Raw genomic sequence first — 17,695 nt, 5'->3', positions numbered from 1 at the left:
CTAATATAACAGAACCTGTTGCAAATCGTGTCCTACCAGACCCGCCTGAAGCACCTGCAGGCTGTGAAAGATGGAAAATATAAACCTCTTTGCAGCACATGGCAAGCACTGGAGGCAGAGCAGCACAAACAAGAGAGCCGCATACACACAATCAGCACCATAATCCACCAAATTCAGCAAGAGTACCCACAGTTCCAGAGTGACCTGCACAGCATCAGTCTGGCTTTTGAAGCACACACAGGATCCCAGACTGATACATCCGAGAGGGCACCTTGACTAAACACTGACAAACAAAAGAAATGATCTTCTTATAGATATTTAACTAATATCATAGTAAAAAATACAAAGTATAGCTCACTCTTTGCTTTTTTTTAGCACTGGCTAGTAAATCTCTATTGAATACTGCTATATCACTATAGTTTATATAAATAAGCTGCTGTGTAGCTGGGGGGCAGCCATTCTAACTGGAGAAAAGAAACAGGTTACATAGCAGCTAACAGACAAGCTCTATAAAATCCCATAGTGTTTTACTGGACTTATCTGTTATCTGCTATGTAACCTGTGCCATTCAGCCCTATTTCAGTTTAAATACTGTAGCTACCCTCTATAGTTACACAGCAGCTTTGATTACACAAGATATAGTTTTCTTTCTTTCACACCAGTTTAACCAGTGCAGGGCGACCCTACATAATATTTTAATTACTTTAATACACTCATTTTTTTGGTGTTACTGTTCCTTTAACACAAAAAGTTTCATCATGTAATGCTATTATGTGCTGTGGCATATGTTGGATTTTAATTACAACTACATGTATGGAAACTGTTATCCAGAATGCTCGGGATCTGGGGTTTTCCAGATAGGGGTTCTTTCTGTAATTTGGATCTCCATACCTTAGGTCTACTAAAAAAAAATCATTTAACCATGAATTAAACCCACTAGGATTATTTTGCCTCCAATAAGAATTAATTATATCTTATATTATTAATTTAAATGGAATCTATGGAAGATGGCCAGAACATTCTGGATAACGGATTTCCAGATATTGGATCCTATACCTATATTCTGAAGCCTTTGTTTAGGGAAAAATTCCTTCCAAGATGGCAACCGGAACAGTCCCTGGATCAGCTTTTAGTAACCCAGTATTCCCTCACTTGCTAAAAACCCATCCAACCCCTTCTTAAAGCTATCTAATGTATCTGTTAGTATGACTGATTCAGGGGGAGAATTCCACAACGTCACAGCTCTCACTTTAAAAATCCCTTTCCGGGTATTTAGATGGAACCTCCTTTCTTCTAATCATAATGGGTGCTCTTGTGTCTGCTGGAAAGCTCTACTGGTAAATAAAGCATTAGAGAAATTATTATATGGTTCCCTTATACATAAAACATAGTTATCATATCACCCAAATCTCCCATATCTCCAACATAAACAACCCCAATTAAGCCAGTTTTTCTTCATAACAGAGACTTTGCCCTTGCAGCTGCTGCCTGGCATTGCTTGCTACAGCCCAGTTTATTATCTACAAGGATTCCAAGGTCCTTCTCCATTATGGATTTGCCTAGTGCAGTCCCATTTTATATCCCAGATGCATGATTTTACATTTACCAAATTAAATTTCATCTGCCACTGCCACTGCTCAGATTGCCAGTGGCTTTCCATGGTTTTTGGTTTTGAAGTGAATTAAGGTGACATTAGGGGTAAACAAAATGTTGATTTTTAAATGGCTGATACAAAGTCTTCAGATATGTGACCTAGAGTTGGCACTAGTCTACCTGGTTAAACACTATTAAATCTTTAGTGACAATTAGATTGCTGGTAAATTCATGCACCCCTTATCAGCTCACTCCTGATCTACCCAGTTACACCCCAAGGCCCTCCCAATCATTCCCTCCATTAATCTAAGTTCCAAGGCAATCTGCCAAGCTAGGCCAATCCATTCCAAATCCCTACCACTTACAAGTAAACTTGTTGTATATGCCTTGTAATTAGCTTGGGGTTTCTGACATAAGCCTTCCATATATGTACTCATGCACCATTTATATCCCAGCTGGGATTTCAATAAAAGGTACAAATGGTGCACATTTCAATTGTTGTGTAAGTGCCATTAGGGAATTTGATTTTCAGGACTGATACACAACAACAATTTAATCTCAAGTAGAGACAGGCTGGTGTACACTACCCCCGGCTCTTCCACATCAGAAGCAGAGAATCTTCTAGCTGCCCTAAATGTGGACTAGACCATGTTTGTAAGATTTGGAATTGCCCTACAGTTTCTCTCAATTCTGTTCTGGAATCATGGCATGCAACATTCAAACCCAAATTACCAATGTCCTATCCCCTTAAATTCTGTCTACTGGGAATTACTGATTACTTGATCCTAAGCTTGCCATCTAGGCTGTTGTTGCACAAATAACTTACATGCAAAGAAATGGAAGATGGCTAGCCCCAATAAGAAACATGCACCCTGACAGTTAGCCTGTATAACTAAGGGGTGCCTAACAAATGTATAAGCAGCATAGGCTTCCCCAGGGCTGTGTGCTTAACCCACTGCTCCTTACTTTGCTGACACATGATTGTGCTGCCCAGTACAGTACAAAACACATTATTTAGTTTGTAGATGGCACAACAGTAGTGGGTCTTATCAGAAAGAACGATGAGTCTGTATACAGAGTAAAACATCCAGTAGACTGGCGTCAGAACAACCTGACTCTAAATGTCGAGAAGACAAGAGAGATGGTTGTTGACTTCAGAAAGAACGCTGCTGCTCACTTCTCGTTGTACATCAATGGCTCCACAGTTGAGATAGTCAACAGCATGAAGATCCTAGGAGACCACCTCTCCTGGACCCTAAACACCAACTCCATCACAAAGAAAGCTCACCACCACCTACACTATATAAGCTAAAGAAAGCCAGTCTTCCTCCCATTCTAATGAGGTACCATTGAGTGTTCTCTGTAGCTACATCTGTCTGGTTTGCAAACTGCAATGTTGCAGAACAAATCGTTGCAGCAAATAGTGGAAACAGCAGTGTCACAGGAGACTCTTCCACCCATCTCCCAAATATACCATAAACACACTAGCCCCTGTGCAAACAGCATAGCAAAGGACAATTCTCATCCATTTCATACACTGTTCTCCCTCTTGCCTTCTGGAAAAGATAACTCTGCATTTAAACTAGACCTGCTCATCACTGCAAAAGCTTCTTCCTCCAAGCAATTAGTTCTTAAATTGATACTGACACTGGAAATGAAACCCTTTTTTTATCATAACATTGTCGTAACATGTGGTTTACTATTTTGCTGTAAAAGTATTTGCCCAATTCTCTTACATTACCAGTCTGATCCCCTTTGTTCCTCTACATGGGGGCTGCCACATTTGTGCTGCAGTAGTCCGTTAGTGCTAGTTAACTATTATAAGATGCAGGCCTTTCATACAGCAAGAGAACTGTTTCAGTATACTCGAATTATTTTTTTTTTAATTTTTTTTTTTAATAAATAAATCCAGAAAAACACACTCTACAAAAGAAGACTATCAGGTGGCATGGGCCAACCAGACTTCATATCCTATCACTATTTATTGGGCTGGGGGGGCTGAACTCTATACTGGCTGAAGGGTTACTTATAATGCATAGAAGTAGGGTTAATCTCCTGTACCATATACCAGCAGGGGGTAACAGCGTTCAGAGGATATCTCCTGTATTACATACCAGCTGGGCCCTCTTATACTGCTCAGAAAATATCTCCATTACTCCCCTATCAGCTCCCCAGTGTAGATTCTTCTGTTCTATGATTATTTCCATGTATCCTTATCAGATTTCCAGAAATGACCCTAAAATGCACTTGCTGATTTTGGCTTGGAATTCCCATTGGCCCTGCGCTGTAGCTCAGCTCACCTATCAATTGGCTTCTTATTGCCAGTGATAAGAAAGGGATTTTCCGGGGGGCTTGGTTAACCGCCGAGCAAGATGGCTGCCTAACTCTTAGCTCCGCGAGTGCTCCTACAGTAGTGAACCGATAATAACAGCTAGAATGGCAAAGCACAATAAATTTAAAGATCTCCTAAAAGTCCCAGCGTTGGCATGGGCCAACCAGACTTCATATCCTACTATCAAGCCTGCATCTTGGCCAGAATAATAGAATATACTCGCCTACAGTCAGTAGTCCAATGGAAACAACTGGAAGAAGCATGGCTGGATATACCAATCAGCAATGTGGTCTGGAATAAAATATCACCAAAAGACCCAAACATAAAGTCTAACAAACTGATATCTACATCCACAACTGTTTGGAATACATTAAATACAAAACTAAAATGAATACCCTACCCATCTCCACTCCTACCTTTGGGTCAAAGTATTGAATCTGTACCAAGTACAACAGATTCAGGTATGGCTACAGTAGGGATCCCCAACCTTTTATACCCATGAGCCACATTTAAAGGGAAAAAGTGTTGGGGAGCAACACAAGAACGAAGAAGGTTCCTGGGGGTGCCAATAAGAGTTATAATTGGCTACTTTATAGCCCCTATGTGGACTGGCAGCCTACAGAAGGCTCTGTTTGGCATACTTGATTTTTATACAACCAAAACTTGTCTCCTTACCAGAAATTTAAAAATGAACCCCTGCATTAAGGCCACTGGAAGCAACTGGTTGGGGACCACTGGGCTACAGCCTTTGGACTGAAACTCCTACAACTACGACATATACTACCATCAGAGAATACTGTATCTGTTATCCACAGGAATAAACAAGACTGGACGATAAGGGACAAATGGAGAGATATACAGATATCCCACCTACTCCAGACAAACAAACAGTGGACAAAAGCCAATAGACAACTATCAGAACTTGAAAGACTCAATGATGGTACAGGACCCCGGAGAAACGATATAAAATGAACTTAATACCTAAAGATTTGTGCTGGAGATGTGAGGAAAAGTCAGGGACACTATCACATATTTGGTTTGAATGTCAAAAAATAAAACCATTTTGGGATGAGTTTAGTCAAAAATGTCAGGAGATCACTGGTAACCGATTTAACTTATCTCCAACCTCAATCATCCTATTACACCCGCCCCAGGGGGAAAAATATTCTAAACATAGCCTCCTCCTCCAAATGCTGATAGCAGCTCGCTCCTTAATTCCTAAACATTGGAGAAGTACTAACCCGCCAACAATTGAGGAATGGTGAAATACGGTCAATGAAATTTGCCGCATGGAAGAAAAAATGCTTAAACCAATGTAAAAGGCTATAAATGTATATTGTAAAGCTTTACTATCTTTTTTGAAAATAAACGAGTTAAATACAAAAAAAAAAAGAATGGGATTTTTCCTGTGACAGTGGCTTCCAGCTGCCATAGACACTGTGACAGGGACAATTTAATAGCTGGCATCATAAATCATGAGCTGCCCTTGAAAATACAAAAGGAGGAGGCCAGGACGCGCCTGTGGCCTGGGTGGGGCCTCACACACCAATGGTCCTTCAAGTTCAATTCCCTTCTTCTCCCTGCTGCCTCTGCTTCCATCTATTGGGCTCAATTGTGATGCCATTTCTGCTACATCTCTTCTACATTTCTTCAGCATCAGCTTTGAGACCCAATTCCAATTTGATGGACAGGCTCCCAGGGCGGGAATCGAACTCCAGACCTGGCGATGTAAGGCCAGCTCCCTACCACTTCGCTATCCTTCCTCCTGCCACTTGTAACATGGTTCTTCGTAATCTTGTCTTCTGCATATTGGCGGTTGGTGTATCCTAACCGACTGCCTGAAACACTCAGGGTTAGAGCCTGCTGCTTGCCCCAAGCCCTATATAACTAGGGGGGCTGTTATAGTAGGGGGGAATGAATCCTCCATTTAGCAACATTCTCTGGGGGGGGGGAGTCACAGAGGGGAGAGAGGCCTTTTTTGCAGTAAAAGTGGTGGGAAAACACTTTCTCACAGAAATCCGCCTAAATTCCAACTCAACCGCCATTTTCCCATTTTTGGGGAAAGAAAGACTGTCTTTTAAAGGATATTTTTCCCGCCATTTTCAAAATGGAGCGAAGCTCAGTGTAACTGTCAGATCAATTGTAAGCTCTGCTGTTTTGCTTGGTTTCACCCAGTCTCCATTTCACACCCTGGGAATGCCAGGGGGGCTGTAAGGTGCCACAGACAGTCACCATTTATTGGGCTGGGGGGCTGTTTGTGCCTCTGGGTACTGGGAATGCCAGGGGGGCTGTAAGGTGCCACAGACAGTCACTATTTATTGGGCTGGGGGGGCTGTTTGTGCCTCTGGGTACTGGGAATGCCAGGGGGGCTGTAAGGTGCCACAGACAGTCACTATTTATTGGGCTGGGGGGGCTTTTTGTGCCTCTGGGTATTGTGAATGCCAGGGGGGCTGTAATGTGCATCAGACAGTCACTATTTATTGGGCTGGGGGGGGGCTGTTTGTGCCTCTGGGTACTGGGAATGCCAGGGGGGCTGTAAGGTGCCACAGACAGTCACTATTTATTGGGCTGGGGGGGGGCTGTAAGGTGCCCCAGACAGTCACTATTTATTGGGCTGGGGGGGCTGAACTCTATACTGGCTGAAGGGTTACTGATAATGCATAGAAGTAGGGTTAATCTCCTATACCATATACCAGCAGGGGGTAACAGCGCTCAGAGGATATTTCCTGTATTATATACCAGCTGGGGCCTCTTCTACTGCTCAGAAAATATCTCCATTACTCCCCTATCAGCTCCCCAGTGTAGATTCTTCTGTTCTATGATTATTTCCATGTATCCTTATCAGATTTCCAGAAATGGCCATAAAATGCACTTGCTGATTTTGGCTTGGAATTCCCATTGACCCTGCGCTGTAGCTCCGCTCACCTATCAATTGGCTTCTTATTGCCAGTGATAAGAAAGGGATTTTCCGGGGGGCTTGGTTAACCGCCGAGCAAGATGGCTGCCTAACTCTTAGCTCCGCGAGTGCTCCTACAGTAGTGAACCGATAATAACAGCTAGAATGGCAAAGCACAATAAATTAAAAGATCTCCTAAAAGAAGACCCGAGGACCCACAAAATGACCGAGTCCCAGCGTCTAATGAAAAAGTTCCTTGTGGCTCCAGAAGAGGAGAACGCTTCTAGAAGTGACGACATGAGGCCTACACAAGCAGCGGAACCATCCGAGGACTCAGATGGGGACTCCGCAGCTTCACACCGCAGTGCTATAAGCTATCTACAAACACTACCTACCAAAAGCGATCTCATGGACTTAGCGAAACTAATAAAAACTACCGTATATACTCGAGTATAAGCCGAGGATTCCTTTTTTAGCACATTTTGAGTGCTGGAAAACTCGGCTTATACTCGAGTATATACGGTACCCTGAAGGAAGAGATGGCAGATATAAAAACAGAAATCGCGGCGCTACATGTGAGAACCGCAGAGGCCAAAACGAAGGGATAGAAAACTCAATCGACTCCCTCATTGAGGTAAATACCGTACATACTAAAACAATCCAGTCCTTATTACGGCGGATGGATGATCTCGATAATAGAGGGAGGAGAAACAACCTTAGAATAAGGGGCTTACCGGAGGTTGGAGATTCCCCAGAGCTGAAACCTACAATTGTGGCAATATTTAACTGGGTACTGCAACAGCCCACAGACTCAGTGATTGGAATTGAGCGTATACACAGGGCTCTAAAACCGAGGGGACCCCCTACAGAAAGGCCCCGGGATGTTATTTGTTGCCTTTCGAGTTTTGCAATAAAAGAGGAGATTTTAATAAAAGCCAGGCAACTACGTGTAATCAAACACAACAACGCTGATATAACCATACTTCAGGACTTGTCCTGGTACACACTCCAGCAACGGAGATTATTGAAGCCGTTAACAGACAAGCTAAAGGAAAAAAAGCTTTTATTCAGATGGGGATTTCCACTATCAATCCAATGCTCCGTAGATGGAAAACGATCGAATTACAACAATGGGCAATGGCAAAGTCGGTTCGGGCACCGCATCAACCAGCCGATGTGGTCCCCGATCCGACCAGATTTTCTAACCTGCCCGATCGAGATCTGGCCGATTTCAGGCCAGATCTCGGTCGGGCAGGCCTGTCGGGAGTGCCCATACATGGGCCGATTAGCTGCCGAATCGGTCCAAGGGACCCATATCGGCAGCTACTATCGGCCCGTGTATGGGGACCTTTACACACTGTTTTTGGTTTTAGTTACAAGCGGTTTGATGTTAACTATGTTACTTAGATGCGGTCGCCTGGGCCTGGTATTGAAAAATGTCAGAATTACGTATATTTTTCTACTAATATGTGTAAGTTAAAGGTCATATCATTAAATGTTAATGGGCTAAACATCCCAGAAAAGAGAAGACAGTTGGTAACCCTAAAGCTGGCCATACATGTGGCGATCTGACGATCCGCCACACACCATTCAGGGCTGAATCGGCAGGTAAGGAGGTAGAAACAATAGGATTTTCTACCTCCTTCTGCCGATTCAGCACTGAAGAGAGATTTTGGTCAGGCGCCTTCCATGGCGCCCGATCAAAATTTTCAAACTGGTCCGATCGGCGAGTCGGCCGATATCAGCAGCTTCCTGCGATGAAGGTCGACTCGCCGACATACCATACACGCACCGAATATTATATTATCGGTGCGTGTATGGCCAGCTTAATGCATAGAAAACAGGGAGATATATTACTGACACAAGAAACTCATTTTAAAGGTGACTTCCACCCCATGGGAAAACTGGGAATATACTCCAAATGGTTTTATAGCAACAACCCAAACCAGAAAACCAAAGGAGTGGCAGTCGCACTCCGTAAAAATATAGACTTTCAATTAATAGAAACCCTAACTGACAAGGAGGGAAGATTCATACTTATTAAAGGTCTTCTCTACCATACATTATGCACAATTGGGAGTATATATTTACCAAACAAAAACCGAAACCGAACCCTTAGCCAAATTGCCCATAAAATTAAAGAGTTTGGAGAAGGGATATTAATAATAGGAGGAGACATTAACCCAAGACACATCTAAGGGTTACTCAACTATTCCATACCCCAAACTCAAAAAAGGACTACAAATCATCCAATCACTGAGACTCATAGATACATGGAGATTTATGAATCCCACAACAAAACAATTCTCCCATTATCCCCCCCCCCCCCCAAAACTGCTATGCTAGACTAGATTATATTTTTCTATATAACTTACAATGGCTGAAATCAGCCTCCATTGACAGCATCTACTGGTCTGATCATGCCGCAGTATCAATACAAATACAGGTATAGGACCCATTATCCAGAATGCTCGGGACCAAGGGTATTCCGGATAAGGGGTCTTTCCGCAATTTGGATCTCAATACCTTAAGTCTACTAAAAAATCAATAAAACATTAATTAAACCCAATAGGATTGTTTTGCATCCAATAAGGATTAATTATATCTTAGTTGGGATCAAGTACAGGTACTGTTTTATTATTACAGAGAAAAGGGAATAATTTAACCATTAAATAAACCCAATAGGGCTGTTCTGCCCCAATAAGGGGTAATTATATCTTAGTTGGGATCAAGTACAGGTACTGTTTTATTATTACAGAGAAAAGGGAATCATTTAACCATTAAATAAACCCAATAGGACTGTTCTGCCCCCAATAAGGGGTAATTATATCTTAGTTGGGATTAGGTACAAGGTACTGTTTTATTATTACAGAAAAAAGGAAATCATTTTTAAAAAATTTAAATTATTTGCCTATAATGGAGTCTATGGGAGATGGCCTTTCCATAATTTGGAACTTTCTGGTACCAGATCCCATCATTTTTAAAAATTTTATTTATTTGATTAAAATAGAGTCTATGTGAGATACCTGTAATTCAGAGGTTTCTGGATAACTGATTCTATACCTGTACTATTACTAATATACCCAGACTATTCACAAAACCATGTGCCAAAACTGTGTTCCTGCTGATGGGAGCTGGGGGCATAAGTTATTACAGTACAGGTATGGGACCTGTTATCCAGAATGCTCAGACCTGGGGTTTTCCGGGTAAAGATCTTTCTGTAATTTAGATCTCCATAACAAGTCTGCTAAAAATAATTTAAATATTGAATAAACCCAATAGGATTGTTTTGGCTCCAACAAGGATTAATTATATCTTAGTTGGGATCAAGTACAGGTACTGTTTTATTATTACAGAGAAAAAGGAAATCATTTTTAAAAACTAAAATTATTTGCTTATAGTGGAGTCTATGGGAGATGGCCTTTACGTAATTCAGAACTTTCTGGATGATGGGTTTCCGGATTAGGGATCCCATACCTGTCTATGAACATAGTGCCATCAGCTTCATGATGTAGTTCAACTAACTTTTAGGGACATTTTTACTAAAGTGTGACTTTTATTCTGGTATAACTTCCAAGTTTACCATGTACCAAGTGAACTATTGCAAAAGAAATGCAGTGAATTTTCTCCTGGTGAAGATGATTAATACTTCCCTTGTTAGCCCTGGAGCCTGACCTCTACATAAGGAAGAAGTGACCTCCTACTTCTTATTGAGAATGTCTGTACAGCAGGATCTGCGGTTTCCTTCCCATGTGGCTATCACATGTTTGGATTCCTCTGGCTCTCTCCCAGCAATGTCTGACTAAAGCCCCTGGCAAGGTATCCAGTGCAGATAAACGGAACACTAAGGCAGATTTACTGCTACTTATTAAATACTACAATACATCATTTTGTAGTAACAATGGTGTTTATAGACTATATAGTTCTGCATAAGGAAAGAAAATGTTGTCATCATTTATTTATAAAGTTAAGCATTGAGGGTCACATTTGGAGGGGAGAAAAATACATAATAAAATAAATTTGTGTGTTTAGCATGCCTTTCTAATTGCATTAAAAAATGTGTGTAATAAGCCAAACCTTAAGTCAACTTTGTTCTGCTACATTGTTTAGCAGTCAGAACCACATGTACAGTGATGATAAACAGTGAGAGAAATACTGGTTTTAACAGCAATAACATTTAAAAACAATGTTAAAACCATTGAAGAAGTTTCATTTTCAGTAGTTTTCAAGAGGAAGACTCTTTAATGAAATCAAACGCTTCTTACAAAAGACAATGACAGTGGATTTTACATTACCACCATGGTACTGAATATCATCTAGTAACAGAAAACCCCCACTATAAATAAGATTGTAAGCTCTTTTGGACAGGGCCCTCTCTACCTGTTGTATACCTTATTCATAGTCACTATTCATTTTTGTTTGTAAGCTGTATGTTCAATGTATACATTTGTTTACTGTAACAAACATTATGTTACCACTTTATAAATGTGTTAATAACAATAATAATGATTAGTAACACAAGAAGCAGGCAGAGTGTACATCCACTGGAAGCTAAACTGATTATTTCATGAAGAAAAGCTAAATGCAACTTTATATGATTAGGGGAAAGGCTTCTACTACCAGCCCAATCACAGAACCAGCTCTATAGGTCACAGACATGACTTTGGTAGATGGAAACATGAGATGGTGCATCAGACAAATGCTGTATATTTAATAGAGGAGCACAGTCCTATAATGCTACGGCCACACAGGCTACTTGCAGTTGCTTAAAAACATGCCTCATTTACTTTATCCAGCAGCACGCATCAATATTAGGGTGAAGACACACAGAGCTACTAGTAGCAGCTACTTGTCACGGCTACTAAAATAGACAATGCTGATCATTTACTGATAACTGTTGCTATGTGTGTTTTAGCAGAGGCAATTCTCAGTATTGTCTATGGCAGGGTATTTTCTGGCGTTTAGTAGCCTTGAAAAAGTAGCTGCTACTAGTAGCTCAGTGTCAGTCTTCACCCTTAGGCATAACATCTGTAAAAATTGCTGAACAAGCAGGGAAGGAGCGTGATATTTGGGTAGGAGGGGGCTACCAACAGAAGGCTAACCGCTCGGCCATGTATATATCTATAGCAGATGACCTCTTTTCCTAAATGGTCATTATTCTTCACATATGTGATGTAGTGGATCTTTATACATTAAGCAGGGCGAGGTGGCAAAGCTAAAAGCAGGCATAAACTGGGTGTAGCAAGTAGCCTCATGAAAACCAACCTGGGTGCAGAATTACAGATCTTATACAGAAACTGGGCAAGACAAAAAGCAGCTTTCCTGGGGCCAAGCCTAGGGGTACAGGAGGAAATTCTTACCAAGACAGGTTTGTGTCAGTATTCTGAGGTCACATTGCTGTAACACAACCGGCTCTTCCATCAGGCATAAGGGAATCAAGGAAACCTACTAGCAGCCATTGTAACAGGAACCTGCTCTTTTAATAGACCATGGGTTTAGCAAAATTGCACATTTAGCAGAGATGTAAAAGAAACTTGCCCTTTCATTAGCAAGGGAAATGTACCTCTCAAGGAGAAAAGGAGTCAACAGGAACCTACCTATCAGCCAAATAGTTACAGTAACCTACCCATCTATCAGCCAAATAGTTACAGGAACCTACCCATCTATCAGCCAAATAGTTACCCTTCCAGTACTCAAGAGAACATGTGCATTTAGCTGCTCTTCCATCAGGAAAGGGTTAAGGGACTTACTCTTCTAGCAGATAAAGGGTTAAGGGAAATGTCCCACTCTTGCAGCCAGTGAATAGAAGAATATGCCCTTCCAGTAACCTAGCAGGAGCTCCTCATTCAGTAGACATAGAGTTAAGGAATCCGGCAGACAAAGGGTAAAGGGAACATGTCCTTGCTAAAGCCTCATAGCTAAGTGCAACCTACCATTGCAGCAGCCTAAGCCAATGAGGGTTGCCCTTAGGAACCCCCGGTGATGAGGAAGATGTAAGATTTGCGGAGGGCCGCAGCTGGGACACCCCCTGCTGGCACAGACTACAGGGCTGGGAAATATAAAGGAGTCGGGCTACCGACTTGCCAATTGCGCCTATATGTCAGTGGGTGCGCAGTACAGGCAGCTCCCATATGGGAAATCATGTCTCCCACTAATGTTGCAGTGGGAGCTGAGAGTTATAGTTTCCCACGCCCAGAGAGCTTACACATGACAGCAGCCCAGCATGGCTACATGATAACAAGCAGTCACTTAACGGGAATCCCCTCTATCCGTCTCCTACCTGCCTCCAGCTCATGTGCCCTTTGTGCAGCGCTCCCAACTTCTCTCCCCGGGCAGCCACACGGCTCACTGTCCCATCCCCTCTGAGCCAAACGTGTACTGGAGCCAGAGAGCTGGGCGGGGCGCATCCGTGTAACCCCTTAAGCGCCGGCATTCCCCGCCCGGAATTACCAGTCTAACCAAAACACCAGGAGGCTACTAAGATTTCGTACTATGAATTCACTGCATTCCCACGCCTATATCACCAGCTATGGCTTACTGAGGCCCACTCACAACAACATAACCGGCACCGGAATCTGCCTACTGTCAGCGAACATAGCCTGTCATACATACACAGCGTACCCAAGAGGGCGTCAAAATAAGTCCCATGGGACATAACCACTCCCCACAGTAGGGGTGAGGAGAGCATTATACTCAACACCCATGTACATTCTGCAGATTCCCATATTTATACTTACCTGTTTAGTTCCATTCCATACCAAATCCTGATCCATAGCTGTAGCGCACAATCATATCTCCGTTTCACTGTCAGTCCACCCCCATCTCACCCTGCACTATTGGTACGCTCCACCAAAGCGACACTCTCCCGGAAGTTGATAGCGTCGCTTAGCAACAGTTATGTCTGCGAACGGGAGGTAAGTGGGAGCTGTTTCTGCACAGGATGAGATTAGGGTGTTCTTTTCCTTACATTCTGTGGAAGGGTGGGTTCATTTTTGTGGGCGAACCCTAAATTCTCCTGGGGTACCTGCAGGAGGGTTCTCTGAATTCTGCCTCAGTAGGCTGTGATCCTTGACTGTGTATTGTTTAAAGGGGATCTGCACCCAAAAACTGATTTCATGAAGATGATGGGATTCCTAGGGGCACATTTACTAAGACACGAATCTGAACCGAATTGGAAAAATTCCGATTTGAAAACGAACATTTTGCGACTTTTTCGGGGTTTTTTGCGATTTTTTCGGCGTCTTTACGACTTTTCGGAAATTGTCGCGACTTTTTCGTTACCGATACGATTTGCGCGAAAAAACGCGAGTTTTCGTAGCCATTCCGAAAGTTGCGCAAAATCTGGCGATTTTTTTCGTAGCGTTAAAACTTGCGCGAAAAGTTGTGCCTTTTTCGTAGCGTTAAAACTTAAAAGGTGCGACGTTTCGCGCAAGTTTTAACGCTACGAAAAAATCACAACTTTTTGCGCAAGTTTTAACGCTACGAAAAATCGCCAGATTTTGTGCAACTTTCGGAATGGCTACGAAAAACTCGCGTTTTTTCGCACAAATCGTATTAGTAACGAAAAAGTCGTGACAATTTTCCGAAAAATCGCAAAATACCGATCATTACGAAAAAAAACGCAATCGGACGCATTCGGCCCGTTCGTGGGTTAGTAAATGTGCCCCCTAGTGTTTATTAGGAGTGTTCATGTGATTCGTTATTGTAAGTTCTATTTATCACTTTACGTTCCCTGGGTCTAACCCCTGTAATAATGTTACAGAAGTCAATTCTGATCTAGATCTGTTAATCAGCTGGCTTTTGGTACATTGCTTCTGGAGTCAGAACAAGCAGCACAGTCAATAGAAATAGTCAAACAGGTGCTGATTATAACAGCAGTTATGTTAAGAAAAAACATTGAAAATGTTTCTTGTATATTGCAAAATTGCATAGAATTATATTTTCCTTCATTATGGACTTTGCAACTAGCATCAGATTTTTTAAGGCTAGGGCTAATGCCACATGGAGTGTATAGAGCAGGCGTGGGCAAACTACGGGCCGCGGGCCACGTCCGGCCCATTGGTCTTATTAATCTGGCCCGCCGACTCCGCTAGTCTTATCACGCGAGACTTGGCGTCTGCGGACTGACGAGCGGAAATGGCGTAATGCTGGCCCGGCCTGTCTGTCAGTCAATGTGGCCCGGCCCTGCCATTGCTTCATTGGTGGCCAGCGGGAAATTTGATAGGTTGCGCCCCGTGCGTCCGTACGCACGGCGCGCAACCTTATCAAATGTTCAGATGCAGCGTAGAGCCGTCAACAGGACGCAGACGGAGGAAGTCACGGAGGAAGTCGCTGAGGCTGCAAGAAGTTGGTGGAGGGGTGGGAAAGCTGAGGGGAGCCGGAGGAATTCGCTGTGAGGCGGGGGGAGCTGAGGGAAGCTGGAGAAACTCGCGGGGGAGCTGAGGGGAGCCGGAGAAACTCATGGGGGAGCTGGAGGAAGCCACTGGGGGTGGAGCTGGAGGCTACTTGGGGGGGAGCCGCAGGAGGATGCTGGGGGTAGCTGGGGCACATAGGAAGAGGGGGGAGCCGGAGGATACTTGGGGGGGAGCTGAAGTATGCTGGGAAGGAGTCTGGGTGGGAGCTGAAGTATGCTGGGAAGGAGTCTGGGTGGGAGCTGGAGGATGCTGGGAAGGAGTCTGGGTGGGAGCTGGAGGATGCTGGGAAGGACTCTGGAGGGGAGCTGGAGGATTCTGGTGGGAGCTGGGGGGGAGCCGGAGGATACTTGGGGGGGAAGGTGGGATCTGGAGGATGCTGGCAAGGACTGGGGGGGGAGAGCTGGAGGATTCTGGTGGGAGCCTTAGGATGCTTGGGTGGGTGGGAGCTGAAGGATGCTGGGAAGGACTCTGGGGGGAGCTGGAGGATGCTGTGGGGGGAGGAACTGGAGGATGCTGGGGGGCCCTGGCTACCAATTTTTTAGGGGGGCCCTGGCTACCAATGTTATAGGGGGCCCTGGCTACCAATGTTATAGGGGGCCCTACCAATGTCTGTGTATCCTATGTACTGATGTAAGGGGCCATTGGGGGGCGTGGGAGGAGGGGGGCCCAGAAAGTTTTGGTGTGAGGGGCCCCGTGATTTCTGATGGTGGCCCTGAATGTGGCCCCTGAGCCAAAAAGTTTGCCCACCCCTGGTATAGAACGTATTTATGGCAAGCCAAAAAACGCTTGCTGAGAATACACTCAAAAATGCCCCTACCTGTACCTGCACCCGAATGAATGGAATATGCTTGGGTGCAGGCACATGTAGCCGATATCTGCCAAAAATGTGAAGTCTTGCATTTTTTCATTGATGTCGGCTACATGTGCCTGCACCCAAGCGTATTCCATTCATAGGCACAGGTAGTGGCATTTTTGAGCGTATAGAGGGTGTATTCTTGGCAAGCATTTTTCGGATTGCTGAGAACATGCCCGTGTGGCATTAGCCTAATCTGCCACTTGGTGAAGTTCACAACCACTGAGGGAAGTGCTTTTTGAATGAGCACTAAATGGTGAGATTTTGCGGGGCAGATTCTCGCAAGCTGAAAAATGCTTGCCAAGAATACACCCTGCTACTGTAAATTTGGCCTACCTTGTGCCTGCGCCTGAATGAATGGAATACGCACGGGTGCAGGCACATGTAGCCGGTATCAAATCACATTTTTGGCGAATATCGGCTACATGTGCCTGCACCTGTGTGTATTCAATTCATTCGGGTACAGGCACAGGTAGGGGTATTTTTGAGCGTATGGAGCGTATATATGCTCCATACACTCCGTGCGTGCTTTTGTGCCCAGGGTCATACTAATTGATCCCTTATAATTTCTGTAACTGTGCACTGAAATTAAAGCCTTGTATTTCTAACAATAACAAGCAGCTGGGATCAAGTACAAAGTATTATTTTATTTTTGCAGCAAAAAAGAAAATTATTAATAAAAATTGTACATTTTTTATTCAAATGGTGCCTGTATCAGCATTATTGCTGCCATTTTTACCTCTTTTTGACCAAAAGGCCTAAAAGAGAGACATTTAAGCTTTTGGTGAACATATATGTTCTAAATCTAGTTGTAAAAGGCTTCTTACTGCTATTTTTCAAATAATATTGATATTGATATTGATGAATATTGGTGGTAAAATGGTTTAACGTGATGTTTGAGGGTCATTTGTGCACTTCTGTTACAAAGGTCTGTAAAGGAGAAAGAAAGATTAAAACTAAGTAAGCTTTATCAGAAAGGTCTATGTAAATACAGCCATAAGCACTCACAGAAACGCTGCACTGACTTCTCTGAAAAAAGATTTCTTGTGTCTGTAATTCCTGTGCCACAGACACGCAGCTCTCTGCTTTCTCCCCTCTCCTGCTCCCCCCTCCCTCAAGAATGCTAAGAACTCACTCCCCCCCTTAGGAATGTGGATCTGAGCCAATCAGCAGGAATCTGACTCATAGGGGCTGATTTACTAATCCACGAACGGTCCGAAGGCGTCCGAATGCGTTTTTTTCGTAATGATCGGTATTTTGCGATTTTTTCGGAAATTGTCGCGACTTTTTCGTAGCCATTACGAATGTTTTGCAAAATGTTGCGACTTTTTCGTAGCGACGAGCTTTCGCGCCGAGTACGAAAGTTTCGGATTTATTCACGCTTCATTATGGTGACTTTTCTTGGGCCAGGTTGAAGCTGCAGAGTGCCATTGAGCCCTATGGGAGACTTTCCTTGGGCCAGGTTGGAGCTGCAGAGTGCCATTGAGCCCTATGGGAGACTCTCCTTGGGCAGGGTTGGAGCTGCAGAGTGCCATTGAGCCCTATGGGAGACTTTCCTTGGGCCAGGTTGGAGCTGCAGAGTGCCATTGAGCCCTATGGGAGACTTT

General features: G+C 43.6%; 2 protein-coding genes and 1 long non-coding RNA gene across 5 annotated transcripts in view; 2 read left to right on the top strand and 1 right to left on the bottom strand.

Annotated features, from left to right (window-relative positions):
- Positions 1–833, top strand: part of LOC108648942 (coiled-coil domain-containing protein 40-like) — a 24,872-nt gene extending 24,039 nt beyond the window's left edge. The window contains exon 19 of the mRNA XM_031894494.1: positions 13–833. Within this exon, the coding sequence (XP_031750354.1) occupies positions 13–276 (264 nt within the window). The 3' untranslated portion in view covers positions 277–833. The remainder of the gene's footprint in view (positions 1–12) is intronic.
- The window catches only part of LOC116407966, a 24,425-nt gene extending 10,913 nt beyond the window's left edge, over positions 1–13,512 (bottom strand). The window contains exon 1 of one of the 3 annotated variants that reach the window (XR_004220647.1): positions 13,102–13,512. This is a non-coding gene — a long non-coding RNA (uncharacterized LOC116407966). The remainder of the gene's footprint in view (positions 1–13,101) is intronic. The other 2 variants (XR_004220648.1, XR_004220646.1) reach the window with 2 other exon arrangements.
- Positions 13,507–17,695, top strand: part of LOC101731483 (coiled-coil domain-containing protein 40-like) — a 24,053-nt gene continuing 19,864 nt past the window's right edge. Inside the window, exon 1 of the mRNA XM_031894493.1 lies at positions 13,507–13,735. Within this exon, the coding sequence (XP_031750353.1) occupies positions 13,719–13,735 (17 nt within the window). The 5' untranslated portion in view covers positions 13,507–13,718. The remainder of the gene's footprint in view (positions 13,736–17,695) is intronic.

The sequence above is a fragment of the Xenopus tropicalis genome, chromosome 10, assembly GCF_000004195.4.
Source record: "Xenopus tropicalis strain Nigerian chromosome 10, UCB_Xtro_10.0, whole genome shotgun sequence".
Taxonomy (NCBI): Eukaryota; Metazoa; Chordata; class Amphibia; order Anura; family Pipidae; genus Xenopus; species Xenopus tropicalis.
The sequence above is the reverse complement of the archived record's forward strand: the minus strand, read 5'-3'. Positions and strand labels throughout refer to the sequence as shown.